The sequence below is a fragment of the Labrus bergylta genome, chromosome 2 (assembly GCF_963930695.1).
Source record: "Labrus bergylta chromosome 2, fLabBer1.1, whole genome shotgun sequence".
Classification (NCBI taxonomy): Eukaryota; Metazoa; Chordata; class Actinopteri; order Labriformes; family Labridae; genus Labrus; species Labrus bergylta.
The window spans coordinates 31,440,055-31,464,364 of record NC_089196.1 but is presented as its reverse complement, the minus strand read 5'-3'; the positions used below and the strand labels follow the sequence as shown (position 1 = coordinate 31,464,364).

The window sequence follows — 24,310 nt, the reverse complement described above, 5'->3', positions numbered from 1 at the left end:
CTGTACAGAGTTCAACACTTTTTAAACTAAGTCCAAACATAAATATTATGCAGAAGATCGAGGGGTCTAAAACATTAACAGAAGACTGTAGACTTGTAGAAAGCCTTAACCACTTTTCTTTTTCTGCTCTCATATTTTCTTTTTTTAAAAATATTTTCAGAGTAAAACAAGACAAAAGAAAAGAAGGGAATAAAAAAAGGAAAGAAAATAAAAAAGGTAACCTGGGCCATTCATTCGTCAAAATACACCAATCAGGGTTTTTCATTTAAGAAGAGTTACTTTCCGTACAGTACATATTCCATTTCTTCCAGACTTTTATATATTGGTCAAACTTTAGCCTTAATGAGAAGGTCGGTCTCTCCATGCCGTGTATTTCTTTGATTATTGCTAACCAATCACCCTTTGATGGAGGGGGTTTGCCTGCAGCCATTTCCTTGTGATTGCTTTCTTAGCTGCAATCAGAAGAACTTAAAGAGATATTTATCGTCTGACATGAGATTGTCTGGGATTTTGCCTCGGTATAGTTTGATAAAAGAGCAGTCCACGTTTATTCTAAACATGACACTCATTACTTCTGTAACCTCCTTCCAAAATGGCTGGACCTGTGAGCAAGTGATCTGCCATTGATTTATCACATCGCCTCCAACATTTGTTCTGACCCTGAGAACCCTGCTGCAAAAACTTCAACTTTGGGGCGATAAAGAAACAAATTAAGTTCTTCCAGCAGAATTCCCACCAGGCCCTTGAACAGGTTGTTGTGACCTGATTGTTCAAAATGTCATTCCAGTCGTCCTCAGATATCTCCTGGCCAGATTTGCTCTCATATTTTCTGGTATTTATTTTATCTCCTCTTGTTTCTAGTTGTTAGGGTTGTCATGATACTATAATTTTAACCACGGCATGAGACTAGTAAAAAAATCAAACGATATTGATACCACTGAAACAAAAATAGAAGTCCTACGCACCAAATACTGGGAACTTTGTTGTTTTAAATGATCAAATCAATCAAAGGTTTCAAGCAAACTCCTGCACACACCTCGTAGCCGACTTATGTGAGTAATCTAGACAGTGTGAAGGAGTTAGCTTGCACTCTTTGATGGATTCATTCCTCTTGCAGACATCTGTCTTGTGAGAAGATGTCTTAAAAAAAAAAAAAAGAAGCTTGGGCACATTGAGGTTTTTTTTTTCAACTTAGCCTCCTTCATTTATCTCAAAGGGGCAATTCTGTTTTACACTCTGTTATTGAGAGACACACAGGTTAGAAATACACACATATGCTGAAACAGAGAGATGTCAGACTGGGGCTGCTACACAGAGCTGTTGGGGGGTTCGGTGCCTTGCTCAAGGGTTGCTCTTGAAGATTGGCCTGGCACCTCTCATACAACTTCCACTTTTATCCGCACCAGGACTTGAAATGGAGACACTCAGGTTCCTAACCCGAGTCCCTACAGACTGAGCTACTCCCACCCCTCTATAGCTATATGGTTCATTAAGATCGTGGAGAATGTATCGATAAGTATGGAAAAGTATGGAACATTTTGACAGTCTTTTTTTATGCAAGCTACTTGATTGTCTGTTTTCATGGGAAAGGAAAGTATACTGAAGTGCCATACGACGTAACGTTCATGTGATGTCGTTTTATGTTTACGTATTCTCATGTTAAGTTTAAATAATTAATAGTGGGGAAATAAGGAGTTCAACACTACTTCATTATGTGATGAAAAAGTTCCTGCAAAGGCAAATTTCAAACACCGTGTCATCACAGAGACCGGATCTAAAAACAGAAATTAAACTTATAATGAAATTCATCTTCTAATGACTCCTTCAAAGTTTTATCCAGAAAGGAAGTGGATTTGTTTGGCTTCACTTCTCTTCTGACAGTCGACTAACTTCTCTGAATGAGAAAATGAAACACGTCAAAGAACCTTAACCAAGTCCAGTTGTCTGTGTGATGAAGTTATCATGACCCGGATGACTGAGAACCTTCACAGAGAACTTACTAGTTCACTTGTAGCCCATGCAAACACAAACAAAAGCTGCTGACTTTCCTTTTACTGCATGCATTTTTTAATGCTAAAAATGAACACAATGCTGGTGACTCTTATTTTAGTTGTGATAATCTTCCTGTGATTTAAGGACACGTTCTTTGTCTGTGAGTAGTTGGCGTTTGTCACAAAAAGCATACACACTGTACACAAAGACATTTCATTTCTTTATTAATTTTGTAAATGTTGAGCTGGTGTACAGAGAATATTGTCAATAGATGTCCTTCCGATTCGATTGGATTAAAAGGCTTTTACATTTATATTTTAAATTCATGTTTGACTCTCCATAACAATAAAAAAGCAAACAAAAAAAAAAGGTTAAAATACCCACAAGACCCCTATTTATCCCCAGGTCGCAGGCATTACCCAGAACTCAACAGTCTCTTGGTAGCTACAGCTTTATGATGCTAAAAGTACATCCATAACATAACTAGAATCCCAGTTGACAAGTAAGGGTGCATAGCATTCTAAGTAAATATATATATATTTTTTTTATATATTTCATATATATATAGCCTTTTATGTTAAAAACATTTTCTGTGCATGTGCGCAGTTGCATTCCTTAGTATTGAGTAATATGCTATTGCGTTAATAATGTCTTCAATCCATTCTAAAGGAATATACATGTGTTCTCTAGTTTTTGCAACAGTTAATATTTTTGCATGAACTTGGTGCATGGCATCGTCTCGCTCGTCCCTCAGGGCAGAAGCTGAATTTTCCTCGGGGTTGAAACCACATCTCCCTCTCGCGTGCACTTAGCCGGACTCCTCCTTTAAAACCGCCGCTCAAACCGTCACCACGTGGAAGCCTTAGAACCGGCTCACTCTTATTTTTTGGTAAAAGGGGTGGGGGAAATTAAAGGGGGGTTTAGTTGTGTTGAGGGAAAATGCTTGTCATCTTGAAAGACTAGTCATCAGAGCCACCAAGCCTTCTCATAATAATCCATCAGAGTCTTTTCATCAGACCCCCCCTCTCCCCCCCCTTTCGCTTCCAACCCTGACATCAGCAGTGGACTTTTATAAACAGCCTCTGCTTCAAAAATCTACCCAAAGCATACAATAATCATGAGCTCTAAGTGAGCACACGGTATGCTCTAACACACGGGGTAATATAACATCACACTGCTGTGTAATCTCTATTGACATCCTACTGTTAGTAGTTATTAAAAAAATATAATAAAATAGAAATCATATATCTGGTGTAGGTAGGGATACTTCTCTCTGGAAACGTCTCCTCTCACATGATTTGTAATGAAAGACGACGCTCAACACAGCAGATATTGAGTTGAAGTGAATATCCTAACATCTACTAAAGTACGAGGTCAACACAGATGACTACTTCATAACAAGACTTAAAGAGAATACCAGGAACCGTACATTCATCTTCATCTGGCTGCGGAGCCGGACGAAACAAACACTTAACTGATGAGCGGTTATTGCAACGTTTTTGTGTGTGTGACTTACATATGAGAAATCATTCAATGTCGTACATGAAGTTTGAAATAAACGCATGTATGCACGTGATGTCATGTGATGATGATGATGATGATGATGATGATGATGATGATGGCACACGCATTGAGGTAAATCAACTTTAAAAAGTAAGTGAATAAGATTTCAGATGTGTGATCTGAGTCACACGTCATGTCATGTGGCGAGCTTGACACGTGTGCATATCCAGGACATACACACACACACACACACACACACACACACACACACACACACACACACACACACACAGTTGGATTTCTTCAAGGTGCATATGATTTTAAATTAGATTGAAAAACTAAGACTTAACACACCTACATTCCTCGATGAGTAACAAAAACCAGACTGGGCACTTTGCAGACGGGGTGGCTGGTATAAAGTCACACGGAGATCAGCCCACTCTTACAGCTTCATACTGTTATTTCACAAAGTGATCAGATGAGGGATTACTAATGTGCTGACATCATTTGGAGTGGAGTCAGGAGTAGCCTTGAAACGTTCTCACACACTCACACAAAGCATCCTTTCCTTGTGTACTTGTAAGCAGTTATTGCTTCTTCTGAGGAACATTTAAAAGACATGAAAACAAAACAGAGGACATAAAGCAAAGAGTGAATCTCGCTTCTGGAAGGGGTCGGGCTCACAGTTGCGGGTCAGTATTACAGTTTCTCTTCACAGTGATTGGCGACTGACTTTCTTTGCTACACCTCCTTAAGCGCGTTACCAAGGAGACAAACATCAAACGCTCAACACGTTCCTCGACCCAACGGCGTCACACACACACACACACACATCTCCTCTCTCCGGCTCGATCCTCCATCTTTCCACCCAATCAAAACCAGGGCTACATTTTGTTACTAGCTACATTTCCCCCCCGCTTCAAGTGACGTCTTCTAGGGGGTGGTGAGATGGCATCGTATAAGTGCACCTCATGGGGGGGGGGGAGGGGGGTTGTCATAAAACTGCACGATGAGGTCAATCAGAAGCTGCTGAAGGTGAGATCCTGCCACCTGCTGGGGGGTAACCAGGACTGCTACATCTACTCTGAGAGGGGCGAGAGAGGGGGCGATAAGGGCGAGTTTGAGAGTGAAGACAGGTGTTTGGATTTTTTTTTTTGTTCAGACAGACATCTGATTAACGCCACGCCTGCACGCCGGGGGACGAGAGAAGGCAGAGGAGTGGGGATGGTAGAGTAGGTCCTTCTCTCATGTGTCACCATGAAGGCAAAACTACTCTGAGGGAAGGTCGGGGGAGGCAGGTTCGGTGCAGAAACCCGCCTCCCAAGGCTCAAAAAAACCCCACAGTGCAGTAAATGACCGACAGACAGTAAGTCCTCCCTCGACAGTTCAACATGTCAAAAGCAAAAAAAAAAAGTGGAAGCACATGAAAAGCACAAAGAAACAAACGACCTGACACACAGAGATTGGACATTTTAAAAAACAGGCAGCGCGACACAACATTTGTATGTTCTTGTACCCACAGAGATCTCAAGATATATAGAATAATAATATATAAGCTCAGACCAAACGAACCAAAAAAGGAAGAAAAAACAGGGAGGGGAACTCTTATGTACCTGAAACAGCAGCATCAGTGGAATCGCATAGAACAGAAAACAACACACAGTCACGTCGAGCATTTTTAGTGCATACGATATTATGTACAACACCGATATCCTTGGGTGATACTTGTAGCTTCACTGGACTTTGACAGGTTTTTAAAACGAGTTTGCGATGCTCTTAGCTGGACGAGTTTGTCGTGGGGAGGAGGAGGGAAACCTGTTGCCTAGAGATGATGTAACGCTCAGTGTTTATGTCTCCTCTTTTTTTTTTTTGACTGATAGACGTCCCCCCGCTTTGTTTAGAAAACAGGGCGTGTGATTGACCACAGCCCGTATTGCATGCCTGTCCCACACAGCAGTGTACCCCCCCATCCCCCCCCCCCCCCCCCCCTTATTCCCTCAGTATTTGTAGTTAAAGACAGGCCATGCGGCAGCAGTCACTCATGCTGATACAGATAACAGGAAGCACGTTTTGGTTGCTAGTTTTTTTTTGTTTGTGTTTGGTTTTTCTTTTTTTATATGAAATCATGCTTCTAGCCTAGTATTAGATGGTTTTTTTTCCCCCACGGTTTCTTTAAAAAAAAAAAAAAAAAAAAGGTAATAAAAACTACAGGTTATTCTGTGTCCTTCTCTTTCCCGGTGCGTGCTGATAAGTCGGCAGAGTCGACCGTGGTGTCTCTCGCCCCTTCATTCCTGTCTGTCTGCCTCTTTGTGTGTGTTCTTCTTCCTCCTGACAGCTGCTGCTGGTCATGTGTCCATGTACGATGGATTTGGTGAAGGGGTTGAATCTTGTGGAGAACTCTGCGGAAGAGAAGAGAACAGGAGGTTTTAGGACGGAGCACGACTTTCTTTTAAAATCTGACTACAGTAAAAATAAAAAAAACGGGACAAGACAGAGCAGGTGCCATGCAGGCTGCAGTGCGTCAGTGCAAATGTTTTTTTTAGTTAAGTTAGATATTTGTAAACTTTAAACTGAGGTTGGTTTGACTTTTCTGGGCAGTGACCTGAAGTAGGGATGCACCGATGTATCGGCTGATCGTTATCTGCCGATATTGACCCCGTTAACAAACATCGCCCGGTTGGTAAATAATATCTCCTCCAGCAATGTCAGAAGCCGATGTTTATCTGTTAAATGCTGGAAATGCTTTTTATTGGGTGGAAGATGTCAGCTGATGGACAAACTCCGATTTGTTTTCTGGTCAAACGTGAAAGAAAATGACGGCAGTGTGGGAGTCTGACATCGTCTCGGAGAAAGATCAGCGACATGCAGTTTGTAAGACACGTTCAAGTCTCGTTTTACGAGTAGGGACGACTAACAATTTAAAGATATAAAATCTCAGGGGGCTGATGACCGAGCGGTTAGGTAGCGCCCCGTGTATGGAGGCTATAGTCTAACCCACATCTCCTTTCCCCTTCTCTCTCTCCGATTTCCTACTCTATCCACTGTCCTTTCAAAATAAAAGCAAAGGCTCAAAAATAGATCTTAAAAAACAAATCAATTCTCATTTCAAAAACAGATGCTGAATTGATCGTGTAAACATTGGTATCAGTATCGGCCCTGATTGTGACAATCGGTGCATCTTTAATCCAGTCATCTTTTATTTAATCTGTGCTGCGCTCTGAGAAGTAACCAGTTAGTCCTGCAGAAGCATTTAAGCAAAAAACGGTTGGCAGAAGTGGTTTAACGTTCAGTAGGGAGTCGCATGAAAAATCAGTAATCTCAGGAATGTTGTGGCCTTTGAGTTAGAAAGGGCAAGTCTCTCACACACACACACACACACACACACACACACACACACACACACACACACACACACACACACGATACAGTGGCTCCAGATAGCCAGTCACAGAACAACTGGCCTTACAGCTTTGACCTTGAGAGCTGTCACATTACAGGATCGTTTTCAGCTGCGTGTTTTGCTGAGTGCACTTTGTGCCAACCCTTTTCCAGCGTGTCAAAACATGCACCAAGAAATAAAGTGGCGTGCTGCGGCCAGAACGGACGCCAGTATTTACACTAAACTTTGAGCAGGGAAACATTCATTTAATATGTTGTAAAGATATTTTTTTAACATTCAGGGTTGTCATGATGCCAAAATGTTAAACTTTGATTTGATACAAGACAAAAATCAGCAACAAAGGCAACAAGGCACCTGATATTTTTTTTAAAGTTATTTTTAATTACCCAGAAGTGCAGGCAGACTCTTGCACGCTGTCTAAATGTTTCCAACATACACAACAGTGCTCTCTTTCTTTTTCTGGCTTTAGCTTTTAATTAAAATTATGACTAAAGATCTGAAGTTATTTTACAGCTTTTGTACTTTTTGACAACAGAAGATTGTATTCTTGTTAACCATGAGGTATCAAAAAGTATTGAGATATCAAACATTTTTACAATCTTAATGCAAACAAGGATTTAATTTGAACAATTGAACTTTGCCCTATATAATATAAAATATAACTCTGCAGAGTTTGCATGAACAGCATTTTCTTTAAGTGCAATCGTCCTGAAGTTCAGGTTTTAAAAAATGAGTTAAAAAAGAATAAAAAAGATGCACTTTCCAGATTTATGGCGTACAAATAAACAAACATTAAAGGCTTTATATGTCATTTAAAAACATATATATAATATAAATCAAGTATATCCTCTGAAAATAACTCTGTGAGTCATGACTGTCTACAATGGGTGTAACACCCGAGTCCCACTGTCTGTGATGTTTTCAGAGTTTTCAGAGTCCTATCTTCAGTTTGTTTACATCGCCCGGACGGCCGGCTGACTCCTCCCCTCACGTATAAAAGTTGTTTAATTGAGGGACTAGAGAAAAGAAGAATAACATACTGTACTCACTGCTTAACTGTGTTTCTAGATCACGCTCATTTCAGGTAAATTTACATGCAGTGTGAAGATACCAGCATAATAAAGATCGCTAGCATTAGCATGCTAACACAACAATGCAGCGCGAGTTGTTTTTGGTGCTCAAGGGCGACATCTGCTGAATCAAAAAATCACATATAAAGCCTTTAAGGAAGTTTCACCTGAGATCTATACTGATGTGTTTTTACTCCACAGTGTTACTGCGGAGAGAAAACCTTCATATCTGAAGTTCTTTTCACATCCATCTGATCTCTTCATTGATTTTGTGATAACAAGTTAACCTGAAGTGTCACTTTGCTGTGCCAGCATCACATTATAAGTCATTAGTAGTGAATTAAAGGTACATTCAGATGCATTTAATCCAGAGAGACTGGATTAAATGGTCTAGCCCACAGGTCAGATGAGGCACTGTGGGTCAGTCCCGTACCTGCGGGGTCTGCCTCATTGCTTAACTCTCCGCAGACTGGCACATTTCACTATCTGAGCACCTTTCTTCACATCCACAGAATCGGGCTACATCAGGGAGGGGAGGGAGGGTTGGCAGCAGACGAGGTGTGAGGGCCGAGAAGAGGTGGGATGACAGGAGCAGGACAACGGGTCGGGGTGAACGTTAGTCGTGGAGAAATAAAAGGAGACATGATAGGAAGGAGTAAAACGATGAAGGGAAATGAAAATGGAACAACAGAGGAAGGACACAGTGCGACGATGGGAAATAGAAAAGTGAGAGACAAATAAATAAGGGGAGAGGAAAGAGGGGGAGAAAAGAAAGAAAGAAATTATGTATAAACAATCAAGCAAGGACAGAAGTGATGGGCGGAAAGACAGTTGAAGATAAGAGGGCATCAGAAACATCTACAGTATTCAGGACTCAGAGGAAATCTGTGTCAAATAATATTTGCAAACACTTTTTCTGAGTTGAGATGAATGAGATTTGACCACATAAGACAGAAATGTCTGGATGTGGTCAATCCTTAATCCTCTACTTCTTCTTCTTCTTGCAGGTTCAGTAATCATAAATTATAAAGTCTGTAAATAATATTTGACTCAGCTCTGATTCAGAGTCTTGCACGTTTGAGTGATACAGCACAGAGTCACAGTTGAAGGACTAAAAACTTTAATGAAGGCAAAAAAAATGACAGAGTGGTGGGGGGGGGGGACAAACCGCCATGATAAAGGAGCCACAGTTATTTCATTCAGTTATTAATGTGCATTAACAAACACAGGAGGTGGAGGTGAAGCTTAGCCATGACTAAAATGATGAAACCTGAACAAGCAGCAACAGAGCAGAGTGGACTCATCTGTTCCTCTTACATGCAGAAGAGGAACACGAGGAAAGAAGATCTGAGTGTTTGTTTAACTTAAGAGAACATCAGCAGTCAAACCAGTTCAAACCTTAGGCTGCATAAAAAGATGGACGCAACATGACAGCTCCCCAAAAGTGAAGCCAGAACATTTATCAGAAGCTCCGCCTCCTCAATGTTACCAGATGGGACACAGGTCAACCAAAACACACATTTTTCTAACATGTTTTTTTTGTCACTAAAGTTTTTTTTTTTTTATTCTATTTTATGTGCTGGTGTTTAGTTTTCTGATAATTTTTTATTCAGTTTTTAGATTTAAAAAAAGGAGCATTACACCATGATTGACAGCTCTGTTGGCGAATGAGGCTCCTGCAACGCTGTGTGCACCAGATTGTCAAAGTAGAACGGAGAGAGGAAGGTAACGAAGGTAAAACAAACAAAAACAAAAGAGTTATTGAACTTTCTATAACAATAAGTGTCTGCTTCAAAAAGACACAAACATCTGTTCTGCTGTGGACTGTACCCACCTGAGGGATCTTTGACCTTTTAATGGTCTGTTTTGGTTTGCAAAAGGGGCAGGATGTCAAAACTGTGGCACTCTCTATTGCTCAAGGAATATTTTGGCTTCATTTTTGTTCAACTGGAGGAGTTTAGGATGCATTGTCCATCTTTATATACAGTCTATGAACTATACTCTCACTCTTGGCTTGTGATTTAAGACTCTTTGTAAAACATTTTAAGACTCTGCCTGTCACACTGAGGCTCATGCAGCTTTTAAAACTGTGACAGGATAAGACCTCAACCTCTCGCTACGACATGGATTTAAACAAAACAAACTCTCATCAGATGCAGATCAGCTGTTTCATCTGATCTGATTCAGTCCGTCCCTGCACCCACTGGTAATAACACACAACGCTGACCCACGGTTGCTGACCCACAGAGAGCCGCCTGCAGATCAGAAGCCCACCTTGCTGCTGTCCCGGCCCAGGATGGCGTAGTTTATGAACTGCTCAGCGTCAACCTCCAGGTCGTTGGCGTCCTGCAGAGAACCCTCCACGCTCACCTCCTGAACCCCCTCCTCACCTGAACCCTTCCCTCTGCGCACAACCTTACGCACAATCTATCACAGACGCACACAGGAAGGAGGGTGGGAGAGAGCGATGGATGGAAGCAGAGAGTGGGAATAAGAGTTGGTGAAATATAAAGAAATAGATATGGATCAAAAGAGACATCGTCTTTTGAATAGAAATAAAATCTATTGATGATTGTGGCACATGCAATGCACTCTTTGAAACGCTGAAATGATTATAATGGTATATAATCATTCTGTTGAGAGATGCTGAGAGTGTTTTGTGACACTTAAGGAAAACAATAAGTGCAGGAAGGAAGTTTTAAAAAAATGTTGAAATGTCTGACCTTTTTTGTGACGATGTTTCCGTGTTCGTCCGTGAATTGTTCCTCGCTTACTTGCTCTCCGGGAAGATCTTCAACCTCATCGCCCTGAGGATAGAAACAGCATTTGTTACTTTTTAATGAAGGTGAATTAATGAACGACCTGAAACTTAATGAGCTGGTCTCACTAGATGCTTCTAAAGTGATTTTAAATGACCTGATGGATTTTTTAATCCTGGAATATTTTCTTTTACTTGTTAGTCATGTCTCTCTTTTTTTTTTTTACACAAAAAACTAAATGATAATAAATAAATAAAAAGATAAGATATAAAAAACACAAGTAAAAACAGATATAATACCAAAATAATAAGATAAAAAAAAGAGATTTAAATAGTAATAATAATACAACTTGGAGGATGTCAAGTGCTCTGGATTTTACTAAATTGTTATTTTTTCATGAGGTTGTTTTTGTTATAGTGGACTATAAATGGCTGCCATATTGAGTAAAACATATTTATCTTTCTTCTCAGGGTAAATTGTATTTTTTCTAACTGCAAATGCTTCATTACACCGTTAGTCATGTCTTTTAATGTGGGCCGGTTGTGGCTCAGTGGTAGATTTGGTCATTTCTTAACTGGAAAGTTGGGATTCTAGACTCTACTGGGGCCCCAGGGCAAAAATTCACTGGGGGACCCTCGAACCAGCGTTCATCACAATGATGTCTGCCAGTGTCCCGATGCTTACTCCTCTTCCTCATCGACAAACTTTGGTTTTCACAGAAATAGAGCAGGCAACACTTATCAGAGCAATGCAAGTGAGTGCTGTCAGATTGGGGGCCCCCTTAGGGAGGTTTCCTACTGTCAATGAAAAAAATTTGCACATTTTTAGCCTCAGCTTTGGTTTAAAGTTTGGTATCTCTCAGGGGCCCCAAGCAGCACCTCTGTCAATCCCCAGCTCCTGCAGCCTCATGTCCAATGTGACCACAAATTGCACCCAGTGCTTCATCAGGGGCGTCTGAGTGTGTGTGAATGGATGAGTTAATACTGATGGACTCTTTACACAGCAGTCTCTACCATCAGTGTGTGAATGTGAAGGTGTGACCTGCGGTGTAAAAGAGCTTTGAGTAGAAGACCAGAAAAGTGCTATACAAGCTCAAGTCCGTTTACCATTTGTGTGTGTGGCTGCTCATGTTTGTCCGAAACTTTTGATTTTTACAGATTAGAGATCTTAAATTTCAGTGATCTTTTCCTGCTTTCCGGCTTTATATGTGATTTTTTGATCCAGCAGGTGTCGCCCTTGAGCACCAGCATGAAACCAAAACGACTCGCGCTGCATTGTTGTGTTAGCATGCTAATGCTAGCGATCTTTATTATGCTGGTATCTTCACACTGCATGTAAATTTACCTGAAATGAGCGTGATCTAGAAACACAGTTAAGCAGTGAGTACAGTATGTTATTCTTCTTTTCTCTAGTCCCTCAATTAAACAACTTTTATACACGAGGGGAGGAGTCAGCCGGCCGTCCTGGCGATGTAAACAAAGTGAAGATAGGACTCTGAAAACTCTGAAAACATCACAGACAGTGGGACTCGGGTGTTACACCCATTGTAGACAGTCATGACTCACAGAGTTATTTTTAGAGGAGATACTTGATTTATATTATATTTAAGTGTGAAAAATCACATATAAAGACTTTAAGTAACAATGAAAGTCCTTGAAAGTGCTGGTCTTAAATTTAAGAGTGATGGCTCCAAGATATGACTTCCTAAAGTCTAAAAAAAGCAACATAAACTCAGGATTCAAATGAATCAGCACCCAGAATATTTTGGACCTGATATGTTAAAATAGCTCCCACTGCTGTGTAATTATCACCAACCAATAATGAAAACACAGGAGCAGATGAACGACAGATGGGTGAGGGGTTAGAGGGTGCTTCAGTTAGGAACCATCGAGTTCACTAATGTTTCTTAGCGACTCTTATGATTACGGCTCATGATCAGGACAATGCTGTTTGAAGCCCTCTCATAATTTGCGGTAAGTCCACACGGCTATTTATAAACTCAAAGAAATTCCTGCAGCTTCAGACGCCAGAACAAACGCCAGTCGAGCCCTCGAGTGTTCAGGTTGGCATAGCGAGAGCTACTGTGGGAAGAATATAGAGTTTTAAAAAGATCTGTTGAGTCAATGACATCTATTTACATCAGTTACAGTAGGGGATAAATTTAGTCACATCAGCGCTGCAGAGGACCGTTAATACTTTATTCGTTTGATTGCTTTCTGTCGTCACCACAGAGTCCTGAAGTAATGCTTCCTGCACTATTTGACCCACACTCTTATCAAGTTAACGTAATCTGCAGAATCATCCACTGAACCTCGTTGCTTTATATCACACACACTGCATCCTGTCACCATTTCCTCCTTTTTCTCTCCTGTCGTTGTTGTTGTTGTTGTTGTTGTTGTTCTCCTGCCTGTAAGTATTCCCCTGACTCTCCTCCGTCCCCCCTCTCTCTCTCTCTTTGTACCTTAAGGATGACTCTGCGGCGGACCACTCTCGTAGTGACGTTCTCCTCCTCGTCGGCCACTCCCTCGACCTCGCCGAGCTCGCGGTCCAGCTGAGCGTGGACGTAGGTGAGCACGGAGCGCACCGAGCCGCTGGCTATGTGGAGGACGTTCTGACAGCTGATGACCAGGAAGGCCAGCAGCACGAAGCTGAAGAGGAGCTCTGTCACAAGGGCCCACATCGCAACTCAACACACACACACACACGACTTCACCCTGCCTGCCTCCGCCTTCACTGACTCCTGTTTCCCCCCTGAGCTGAGAGGAAAGGTGACAGCTGCCGCCTGCCGCCTTCTTTCACTGTTTCAGTCACAGTGTGCTTGTTTTGTCTTTCAGTTCATACCCGTCCTCCATTAGCTGGGGCGGTGGGCCCTTTCCTCAGGGTCTCTATTCGTTCTCCTTCCCGCTGACAGGTCAGGAGTCTTCACTCAATGACATCAAATCTAAGGAAAGACAACCTTGGGAGGCTTCTATTCCCACCTCTCTCTCTCTCTCTCTCTCTCTCTCTCTCTCTCTCTCTCTCTCTCTCTCTCTCTCTCTCTCTGACCATGTGATCTGTGGGCTTTAAATACCTCCTGCTGCTCCGGTGTGACTCTGTATGCAAGATCACAAAGAAACTTTCACCCTGACGTCCTTCAGGTACTTAAACTACGTCTCATTCACAAAGTCGAGACATCACACCTCCACCAAAAACACCAACAGTATTGCAACACAGTGCCTCAAAAAAACAGCTCTAGTTAAAGTAGATCCAAGCAAAATGACTCTTAAAGAACGGAATACAAAAGCCTCCCCAAAGAGTTCCTGAAAGCAGCCCTCTATTTCTGCCCTCACTCAATTTAATGAGTGAGATCGTCCTTTACAGTGCGACGTGGTGTTGTGCCAGAAAGTTAACACTTGGGGTGGTGGGGGGGGGGGGGGGGGGGGGGATCATGTAACACGAGTGGACAGCGGGAATGTTTGCTATATTTGGCTTGACATGCTGTTTGTGCCCATCTTGGGTACTTGACTGTGTGTGTCTGTTTGTTTGTTGTGTTTGTGTGTGTGTGTGTAAATAGAATTGTATAGAGCTTTTCTAGTCTTCTGACTACTCAAAGTGCTTTTACACCGCAGGTCACACCTACACATTCACACACTGATGGTAGAGGCTGCTGAGTGAAGAGTCCATCAGAAGTAACTGATCACATTCATACAAACTCAGACGCAGCACACGAAGCAGCGGGAGCAATTCAGGGTTAAGTGTGTTGCCTAAGGACACATCAGACATGTTGCTGCAGGAGCTGGGGATCGAACCTCACAAACTTGCAGTTGAGAGACGACGACTCTACCAACTGAGCCCACTGTGTGTGTGTGTGTGTGTGTGTGTGTGTGTGTGTGTGGCTGATCAATGGATTAAGTAGAGCAGCCTTTCCCAAACTTAAGACTGACACGGCCCGCTTTGAAATACAAAATTAGTCCGGGGCCCGTTATAATTTTTTTTTTTATGACTACAGCTATAACTTTCAGTAAGGGTCAATTATTGGACATTACACAGACACAAAAGTTTACTAAAAAATATGTCCATGAATAGTCATGACACGTCTTACTAATCACTTAAAGGGTTGACTCGTGGTGAATCATCATTATTGTGATATTTCTTTTTTTCTAAATTGGTGGAGGGCTTTTTGCGGTCCACCTGCAGTACCCACACAGCCCACCAGGGGGCCGTGCACTTTGGGAAGCACTGAAGTAGAGCAAAGGTCTCCCCATTATTCAATTAGAAATAAGTTGTCTGTTACGACCCTTTGTGTCTTTTAAAAATAGATACTCATCACAATAAAGACCCTCCAGTCAGGTCTTTACATCAACTAGGGTTGTCTCCAGAAACAATTAAACTATAAGCTGGACCAACCTGTGGATTTGATTGGTCCACAGCTGTCTCTCTCTCTCTTTCTCTCACAGCAGCTTTTAGTTGGAAAAACATTATTTACTTAAACATCGACTCCACTTCTATTATCATTTGACCCGGAGTACAAATGTTTTGTTCAGCTGTATACCTTGTATGTAGACCAGGGGTGGGCAACTGGCTGGTTGATGGGGGCCACAACCCTCAACGTGGCCCTCAGGTACATTTTTACATATCAATAAATTGGAAAACATGACAAAATCTGCCATGAAAACCAGAAATATGTCCATAATTATATTAGCTCAGTGGTATATGTTGAGTTAAATTTGAAACATAATTGACTGTAATTGTTTTTGTATCCTACAATTTGGCCCTCTGGCAGTGAGAATTTAACGAATGTGGCCAAGATAATAATAAGATAATTTTTGGGGTTTTTCAGCCTTTATTTGACAGGACAGAGACAGAGAGATGGGAAAAGTGAGGGCCCGGATTGGGGGGGTGACATGCACCAAACAACATCGATTTTGGAGTCAACCTGCGATCAGTGTGACGCGGAGTGTAGCCCCGAGTGTGGCTACTGACTCTGTTAATGTCTGCTTATCTGAGTATTTGTCATGGGTAACAAACATCATCCTTTAGGGTTAGGGTTAGGTTGTCAGGTGCACCAAACTCACCTGTCCCTTCAGGCGCACTTCGTCCCAGGCCCTCAGCTCTGGCACCCGGTGGGGGAACCCCAAACCCTTCTCAAACGGCTGGGTACCTCTGAAGTGCCCCCGTAAGATCTCAGAGTGCCCCATGTCCCTCACAGGCTGAAGCAAGGCCTCCTGGGACATGTGGGACTGGTCTCCGTCCACAGCGTTACACACTGATGACATCATAGTGTCCATGGCCTGCCTGGCTTTGGGCTGATTGCCCACCCAGGCCTGAGTGGGGTCGGTGACAGGGATCCAGCCTGGACCTGTCTGTTCCTGCAGGTAAGAAAGGAAAGAGCCTCCACCACCTCCATTCCCACCGTTACCTGACCTGAAAGCAGAGAGCAGACCCGATGAGGAGGGGGGGGGGGGGGGTACGAGGACTCCACATGCTCAATCCAATGAACGCAAACGACTTATCCTAACACCTAGCTGTTACTTCCTTTGCAGAATTGTCTGAAAGAATCCAGTTCACCACAGACATGCAGTGAAAATGAAAGGATGTTAGCACAGATTTATTGTTGTCACCTGAGAGGAGCGGCAGCACGAGGCCCGACTCACCTGTCTCCGTTTCGATCTGCGACACAGCTCAGACCAGGTGACTCACTCAGCCGAGCATACACCCTTTGCTGTCCTGCAACAAGAGAAAGCCCTTCCACTGAGCCCGTCATTCCTCCTCCTCTTCCTCCTCCTCCAGCTCCGTCTCCACCAGTCGCGCTGGTGAACGCCGAGACCTCCGAACTCGCCTCTGACCCCTGACCATTGTTCAGCCCGTTAAGATTCATCCCAGCGATGGTACCCCCGAGCGAGGCCGGCGTGGCAGTGCTGAGCGAGTCAACGCCCATCTCTGAATCGTCTTCAGGAAGCTCAATGGAGCCGCTCAGCACCCCTCCACCCGGGCTCGCGGCGCTGGCCTGACTCGCCGGTCGTCCCAGACTTCCATACGGCAGCCCCAGCAGACCTTCTGAGTCGTCGGCGTTGCTGCACTCCAGAGAGGAGTCCTCCACGGGCACCAGGGAGGGGCTGTTGCCAGAGGGCCACACCTGCACGTCAGACATCTCCATGAGGGTGTCTTCCTCTGTGGTGGCGATGGGCGCACAGTCCAGGCTGGAGACTTCCTGCCAGTAAGGCTCAGCGCCGAGCGGGGAGGGCAGGCTGTACTGCATGGAGGCCGGAGAGAGAAGCTCATCCTGCGCGAGCCCATAACCTGGAGCGAGACAGAGAGAGGCACACTGACACCCGGCCCCCCCGCCTCGCTCCCTACCTCACCCCCACAGCACCCGGGAGGGGGCAAGTGCCCCTGCCCAGGAGTGGGGCATCTGGGGGGGGGGAGTAGAGGAGGCTGAAGGGACAAATGGGAAAGGAGTGGGGAGGGAGAAAGGGGGAGGGGCCAAGACAATAGAAACTGGAATAAAAGTGCAAGGAGCTTAGGACGAGAGAGCAAGGGCAGCTTTGAGTGGAGGGTTTTTCAAGCTCGATCAGCCAGCGCTGACGGTGAGAGCAGCAGCGGCAGCAGCAACAGACACAGCCAAGACGGACTGAGAGAGACACTGACACTGAGGTTCGGACCCGGCAGTGACTGATGCTGCTCTGCTGGCTGCCACCTGCAGGGAGACGGACAGGAATTACTGCCTCTGCCCACAAACACACACCTGTGCGGCAGAGACACTCACTTTGTCACGCATACACATGCCCTACACACACTCTCTCACTCTCTCACACACACACACACACACACACACACACACACACTCAGATATGCATGCATTCAAACCCACTCAGAAACAGGCAGGTTAATATTGTTGTCAGGCTGGATAGCATGCACGCAGGCAATCTCATTCCCTCCTCACACACATTATGCACACACACACATCAGCTCTCAACACAGCTCCTGGCTTTTGAATTGACACACGTTACATATTTAGTACAATGAATTCAATAAAACACAGCTACGTAAACATAGCACCTAAAATAATGCTCATATTTCTGCAAACACACTTACAGTAGACTTGATTTTAAAGTCACATGGATGTCGCTCAAAAAAGAAAATTTGATTTTTTAAATTGAAATAATTGTTATCGTTACGAGTAAAACTGCACGTTGTTACGGTGCTGTGGACTCAGGTCACTCCTACAACTGTCTTGAAGCCCTTTGAAATCGATATTCTTCCTTTTTTTTTTTTTTTTTGGTCAAGATAGGCCGAGGATGATCGGGCACGATGTCACAGCTGCAGGAATGTTTTTTTTTTATTGCGATAATATCTGCAATCCTAACACATGGAGAAAAATAAAAATTTTAAGTCTATGAAGCATGAACCTTGAAGCTGGAAATATAGATAAGTCTGTCTGGTATCCATCTTGGTCATAAAAAATGAATAAGTAAAGTTTATGTGAGAATCTTGATGATAGGCGGATAAAGCAAAGTGTGAGTGGTGATCACATTAACCAGGAGATGCAGTGGGTGATGTAGTGTAGGACACACATGTGTGTAGGTAAGGTGAAGTTGTGATTGACCCAAAAAAAAGAGAGATGGAGAGAGAGAGAGCGAGAGGGAAGGCGACTGTACGTGTACTCTGTAGTGATGAGGAACACTGTGCAGAGCAGAGGGTGTAACTTGATTCAGGGCTGGCAGTGCTGCTGTTCATAATCCTGCTGAGAGTGCAGGAGATATTTGTGACACCAAGCAGCCACAGAGACCTCTTGTCCTACTTTTTCTCTCAGACGCTCCACTGCTGTCTGCAGGTAAACTGAAATAACTAAAGATATACACTTCATATAAAATAGGCTGGGACTGAGTATGGACACAGTGATATATCTTCATTCTGACTCGTGACAGGGTTATCGATACACTGCCTCACTGCGTCACTACTTCATGACTCCACATGGTGGTGCTCACGACATCAATGAAGGTGACGTCAACAGAAATTTAACTGGCCAAAGAAGATGCTGACAGCAGCTAAAATAAGAAGAAGAAGAAAAAGAAGAAGAAGACAGCCGGAAAGTATGAGACAGCAGCCAAAAGAAGTTAAAGAATAAAGCGTGATGAAATGTGAAACTGACACTAAATTAAAGTGAATAAATGCATTAATCCTGCATGTTATTCTCCATTTTGAGATTCATCATTATATGATCAACTAATATAATATATAAATTATGGCATGATATAGCATGAAACTTTTGTCATCTATCACATTTCTTATCATATCTACAGATTCACTGGCTTTTACAACCAGCCTCAAGTGGACACCTGAGGAACTACACGATTTTGCACATTTGCTTTAGCTTCATTTTTGTGACAATTAAGGTTAACATGAAAATATATACTGTATATAAATCCTTATGTCTGCTCATATGATATATTTATAAATCCTTTGGCTTCACTTTGAATGCTCAAAGGCAAAATGAAGACTGCTCACTAGAAGCTGCTTCAATTCACAGTTGATGAAATGTATCACCACATGAGACGTTTCCCTCCCTCGCCCTTCATCGTTTAATTTTTTTGCTGCCTTAATCTGTCTGCTCACTAGAAGAAGAAGAAATGGGATTGTGATGAAAGTGTATTCACTACAAAATGAGACATGTGCAACTAAAAATGTAAATGATTGAACTTTTTTTATGACTGTTTGCTTATTGAAAAGTCGACTCTGGAGAAAAAGCACCTGCACACTTCTCCATGTTGAAAAGGTGTGGACTCAGGTGTGAATTGATAAGTATTTATATTTGTCTTTCCAAACTTTCTGGATTATCATTTGTAATTAATTTTATAATAAATGAGTTTGTCAGTCCTGGGAAGTAGTCGAGTGTGAAATATGAAACACACGTCAGTGATTTTCTGACCCCCTGAAGTGAAAAAAACATAAACACAGACAGACAAAGCATTGAAGCTCATGTGAAAATATATAGAAAAGAAATATGGTCACTTTGCCCATATACCTTAACACTGATACACACGTATATGGAAGACACAAAACACATATAAAGACGCTCACACTGATAACACTCACGGTAAACAATAAGCACATAATGGGGGGGGGTCGAGATCAAACCGACCCCTGTACGACACTCACATATATAGAAACATATATTCCACACAAAGTAATCTGTCAGATGGACACAGTGTACATAGAATCAGTGACATACAAAACAACCACAACATTCATACATGAACGGAGCAAACACAAGTCAAGAGTTCACAAAAAAAAAGACTTCCTGGCCTTTTTTTAAATCCACAGAGACAGATCAGTGGAGGAGCAGAGACAGACTGTAGACTCATGCTCAGTACGCATGCCATGCAGAGATTAAATATGTGTTGGTCAAGCAGAGTTAGGAGCCGATGCAGTGTTTGAGTCGTCATCTCCCACAAGCCGGTGCAACTCCCCGCCCTGCATCCTGGTGTGTGGATGCAAACGAGGGGTTGTCAGGATACCAGAGTTTAAAACAAAGATTTGATATTCGTATAAATCTATTGGTGTCTGTTTGGATACCTCTGCAACAAAAATAGAAGTTTTAGGCACCAAATATTAGGTTATATGTTGTTTTTAATTACCAAAATTTGCTGGCAAACTCCTGCACACTGTCTCCATTGCACAAATCTGAAATGTTGCCATTGGATTTGTGCAATGTAGACAGTGGTCTCTCTCTTCTGCTCTTGGCAGCTTTTGGTAAAAACATATGAGTGAATGTCGGCAGTTTTTAAAAAAAGTTTCTGTGCTTTTATTATACTCATTAAAATAACAGAGATGGTATCACTTAAAATGTGGTATCGAAAAAAGTTTCAAAGAAATGAAACATTTTGACAACCTTGATGCAAACACCTGAGGAGATGACGGTGAAGTCAGCCTCGTGCACATGCATGCAGACAGGCGGGAGGGCAAGGGGAAGAGAGGATGGGAAGAGAGGGAGAGGACAGCGAGAGAGAAAGAGAGAAAAAGAAGGGCAGCCAGAGAGCGGGAGAGGAGTATATAAAAGAGGGTGATGGTTATAGAGACAGAAACAGCGATAGAGAGCGAGGGTCACCTCCCCCCTCCCAGTGGGTGCTGAGTACACAGTCTGTGTGAGGGGAATCGGTCACAGAGCGGACACTTAAAAAAGGTGGGGTTTTCAAGAGCACAAAAAAATAAAGAAAAAATGCACGACCAGTCGCAAAAAAAAAAGAGAAAAAGATAAAGATGTGGGTCTGAGGTCAACATGAGGTCTGCATGAGGTCAGAGTTCGGAGAGGAGTGAGAAGGAGTAAGAGGAGGACGGCGAGGCTGCAGATGACATGTCCAGAGAAACACAGAGAGAGGGACAGATTCACAGGGAATGAAAACAGGGCTCCCAAAAGGACATTCAGTGCACCAAGATTAGCCCTAAAGAGACTCAGACTACTCTCCATGCAACCACAGGCAGAGAAGATTTACACAAAGCTAAAAGAAGAGGTCTTAATCCAACATGAATTGTTCTATTTAACCCTCTGATAATCTGAGAATGTGCCGGAGAAAACCTTTTCTTACCTACGAAAAAGGTGCACTAAAACTATCAAACCTGCTCAGTCAAATCCTACAGACAGTTTCTGAAAACAAAAGATAAAAACTGGCAAAGCTAGACAAAGACAGAAAGAGGCTGCGGTAAGGATTCTGTTTTTCTTTGGATTATAAATCTATTTAACACGATTGAATGTTGAAATTAAGAAATGGCCTTCTTTTACGAGGAGGACTGAACCTGACTTTTTAGGGACACTGGTGAAAGAATGTCTTTTCTCCCTCTAAGAGATAGATGTGATTATTGATGCCACTCTCATATTTGTGCAGTAAATCTGAAGCTACTCCTCGTAGCTAACAGTGAAGCTAACTGTAGCTAACAGTGAAGCTAACTGTAGCTAACAGTGAAGCTAACTGTAGCTAACAGTGTAGCTAACAGTTAACTAATAGTGTAACTAACAGTTAACTAACAGTCTAACTAACAGTGTAGCTAACAGTTAACTAATAGTGTAACTAACAGTTAACTAACAGTTAACTACCAGTGTAACTAACAGTTAACTAATAGTGTAACTAACAGTTAACTAACAGTTAACTACTAGTGTAACTAACAGTTAACTAACAGTGTAACTAACAGTTAACTAACAGTTAACTAACAGTGTAACTAACAGTCAACTAACAGTGTAGCTAACAGTGTAGCTAACAGTTAACTAATAGTGTAACTAACAGTTAACTAACAGTTAACTAATAGTGTAACTAACAGTTAACTAACAGTGTAACTAACAGTTAACTAACAGTGTAACTAACAGTTAACTAACAGTGTAGCTAACAGTTAACTAACAGTGTAACTAACAGTTAACTAACAGTGTAGCTAACAGTTAACTAACAGTTAACTAACAGTGTAGCTAACAGTTAACTAACAGTCTAACTAACAGTTAACTAACAGTGTAACTAACAGTTAACTAACAGTGTAGCTAACAGTTAACTAATAGTGTAACTAACAGTTAACTAACAGTTAACTAATAGTGTAACTAACAGTTAACTAACAGTGTAGCTAACAGTGTAGCTAACAGTGAAACACAAAGACAGGAAACAGAAGCAGCTAGCTCAGCTCTGTCCAAAGGAAACTATCTTTAAACCTCTTGTGTTTTACGTTTTATAATGTGTAAACAGGGGCGGATTCAGGAGGTGTCTGAATCTGCCCCTGTTTGTGAATATCTGTACAGAGGTTGTAAAAAACAATCAGTCTAAGCGTCAGTTAAGCTAAGCTAATCCTCTGCTTGTAGTAGCTTTCCGTGTGGACATGAGAGTGGTATCAAGCTTCTTTCGCTTGTAGCGTTTCTTTTTATTATCTGATCATTTGATTCCTCGACTCATTTGTATTGCCTAATAAAAGTCAGGTTTGTTCCTTCACTCGCCCACTGTGCCTTTAGGACTCCTAGGAGTCTTGAACTTCTTGAACCCATCACTGTGACACCAACAGAGGACAAAATATCTAGATATTCAAAAAACGCCACCACCTTACGCTGAAAACCAAAGCAGGAACGGCCTTTGGGAGGCAGGTAGCCAGACAGAAAGACAGACAAGACTGATACACAGTTATCAGATTCACTGCAGCTGTGATCTGAATGTCTCTCTTTTTTCCCCCCTTTGGCCCTCATGGTGGTTTCTTTATGCATCGTTACATCTCAGAGTATTGCTCCAGTTTTCACAGACCAGGACCTGACACCTGCAGGACGAACTCTTTGTCTGCTCTGGGTGCAGAGAAGAGTCCAGTAAGAAGGGAGCTCACACCAGTCCAGAGGTGAAAATGGAGTCAATAGGATGTAGAATATGCATGTGTGAAGGAAACCATGAGGAAAAGGAGTAAAAGACTGACATTTGGTAAGGAGGTCAGTAAAGCTAGGCTATACTTACATCGTGATCTATGTGGACTAACATGTATGACAGTGTGTTGTTTCATAGACAAAATATCACAAACTACTTTTATAATCATGAGTAACTGGTCTAACTTCCCGAGCACACAGAACAATACGATAAAATAGTAAATGTTAGGAGATACTTTAGGCCAGGAGCCATGTCCACCCCTCAGGATGTTTCCAGCTGTTTTTATATTAACTATATTTCCAGTTAGCCTACATTTAGGGCCACCTCTCATGGAGGTTTTTTGTTTTTTGTTTGCTTAGTATATCCCACTAACTCTTGCTTTATTTAATTTCAATGTTTAAGTACATAAATGAATGTATTAATATGTGTTGCAGTAGTGCTGTAGTGTCTTCTTCTTGTCAGATAATCAACTAAATGATGGTAAAGAAATAAACAGAGAACCAGGCGAATGGGATGTAAATAACAGCCACTCTGACTCGGGGCTGTTTGGCAACAGGGGTCCAAAACCAACATGTTCTGAGGAGCAACAGCAGCTGTGTTTGGGTTCGGAACTGGAGGGACTTCAGTCCCAGTGCAGACCATGTATGGCGCCAGTTTACTCTTTGAGGTGCCGTTCAGCGAGCCACTGAACACCCAACATGCTAGGTTAGCCCCCTCTATCTGTCTTTCCATTTATTTAAGAATTTCCTTCTGGATTTATAAATGATCTCATCTTTTCAGTAATTCACTTTCAAAAAAAGTGTGTCTTTTGCCATGAAACTATAACATTTGTCATTGAGTATCCTGATCCTGAGTATCTCTTAAAGTAGCAAAATAAGACTCAAGTGCTTTCTAGCATTACACTTTAGATTATTATCCAAAAATTCTCAAAAGCTGCCACATTTTGTGTCTTAAAGGTCACATAGTATGTAAGATAAACTTCACCATGTTTTTCTAACACTAACATGTGTCCCTAGTCTGTCTTCAGACAGACTGTTTGGAGATGTTCCCTTCATGACATCACAAAGGGCAGTAGCCCCTCTCCCGGTGGGTGACACTCCCACAGCTAGGTGTTTGTTCTGCCCTCTGAGTCTGCCTTCTCATCGTTAACAATAGGACATGGAGCGAGAAAGCACCGAGTACACCCAAGCCCTTCCAGAGAGGGGGCGTGGTCAGACACAGCTCATTTAC

General features: G+C 42.5%; 1 protein-coding gene across 13 annotated transcripts in view; it reads right to left on the bottom strand.

Moving 5' to 3' along the window:
* Positions 1-2,199: 2,199 nt before the first annotated feature.
* ank1a (ankyrin 1, erythrocytic a) overlaps positions 2,200-24,310 on the bottom strand; it is a 121,542-nt gene continuing 99,431 nt past the window's right edge. For 7 of the 13 annotated variants that reach the window (XM_065951663.1, XM_065951660.1, XM_065951664.1 and 4 more), the window contains 6 exons: positions 16,358-17,003; positions 15,779-16,127; positions 10,689-10,772; positions 10,240-10,392; positions 8,399-8,484; positions 2,200-5,894 (listed from right to left, as the gene is read on the bottom strand). In XM_065951663.1, coding sequence (XP_065807735.1) covers positions 8,413-8,484; positions 10,240-10,392; positions 10,689-10,772; positions 15,779-16,127; positions 16,358-17,003 — 1,304 coding nt within the window. In that variant the 3' untranslated portion in view covers positions 2,200-5,894; positions 8,399-8,412. Of the gene's footprint in view, positions 5,895-8,398; positions 8,485-10,239; positions 10,393-10,688; positions 10,773-15,778; positions 16,128-16,357; positions 17,401-24,310 lie in introns of those variants that run through there. The other 6 variants (XM_065951669.1, XM_065951671.1, XM_065951666.1 and 3 more) reach the window with 5 other exon arrangements.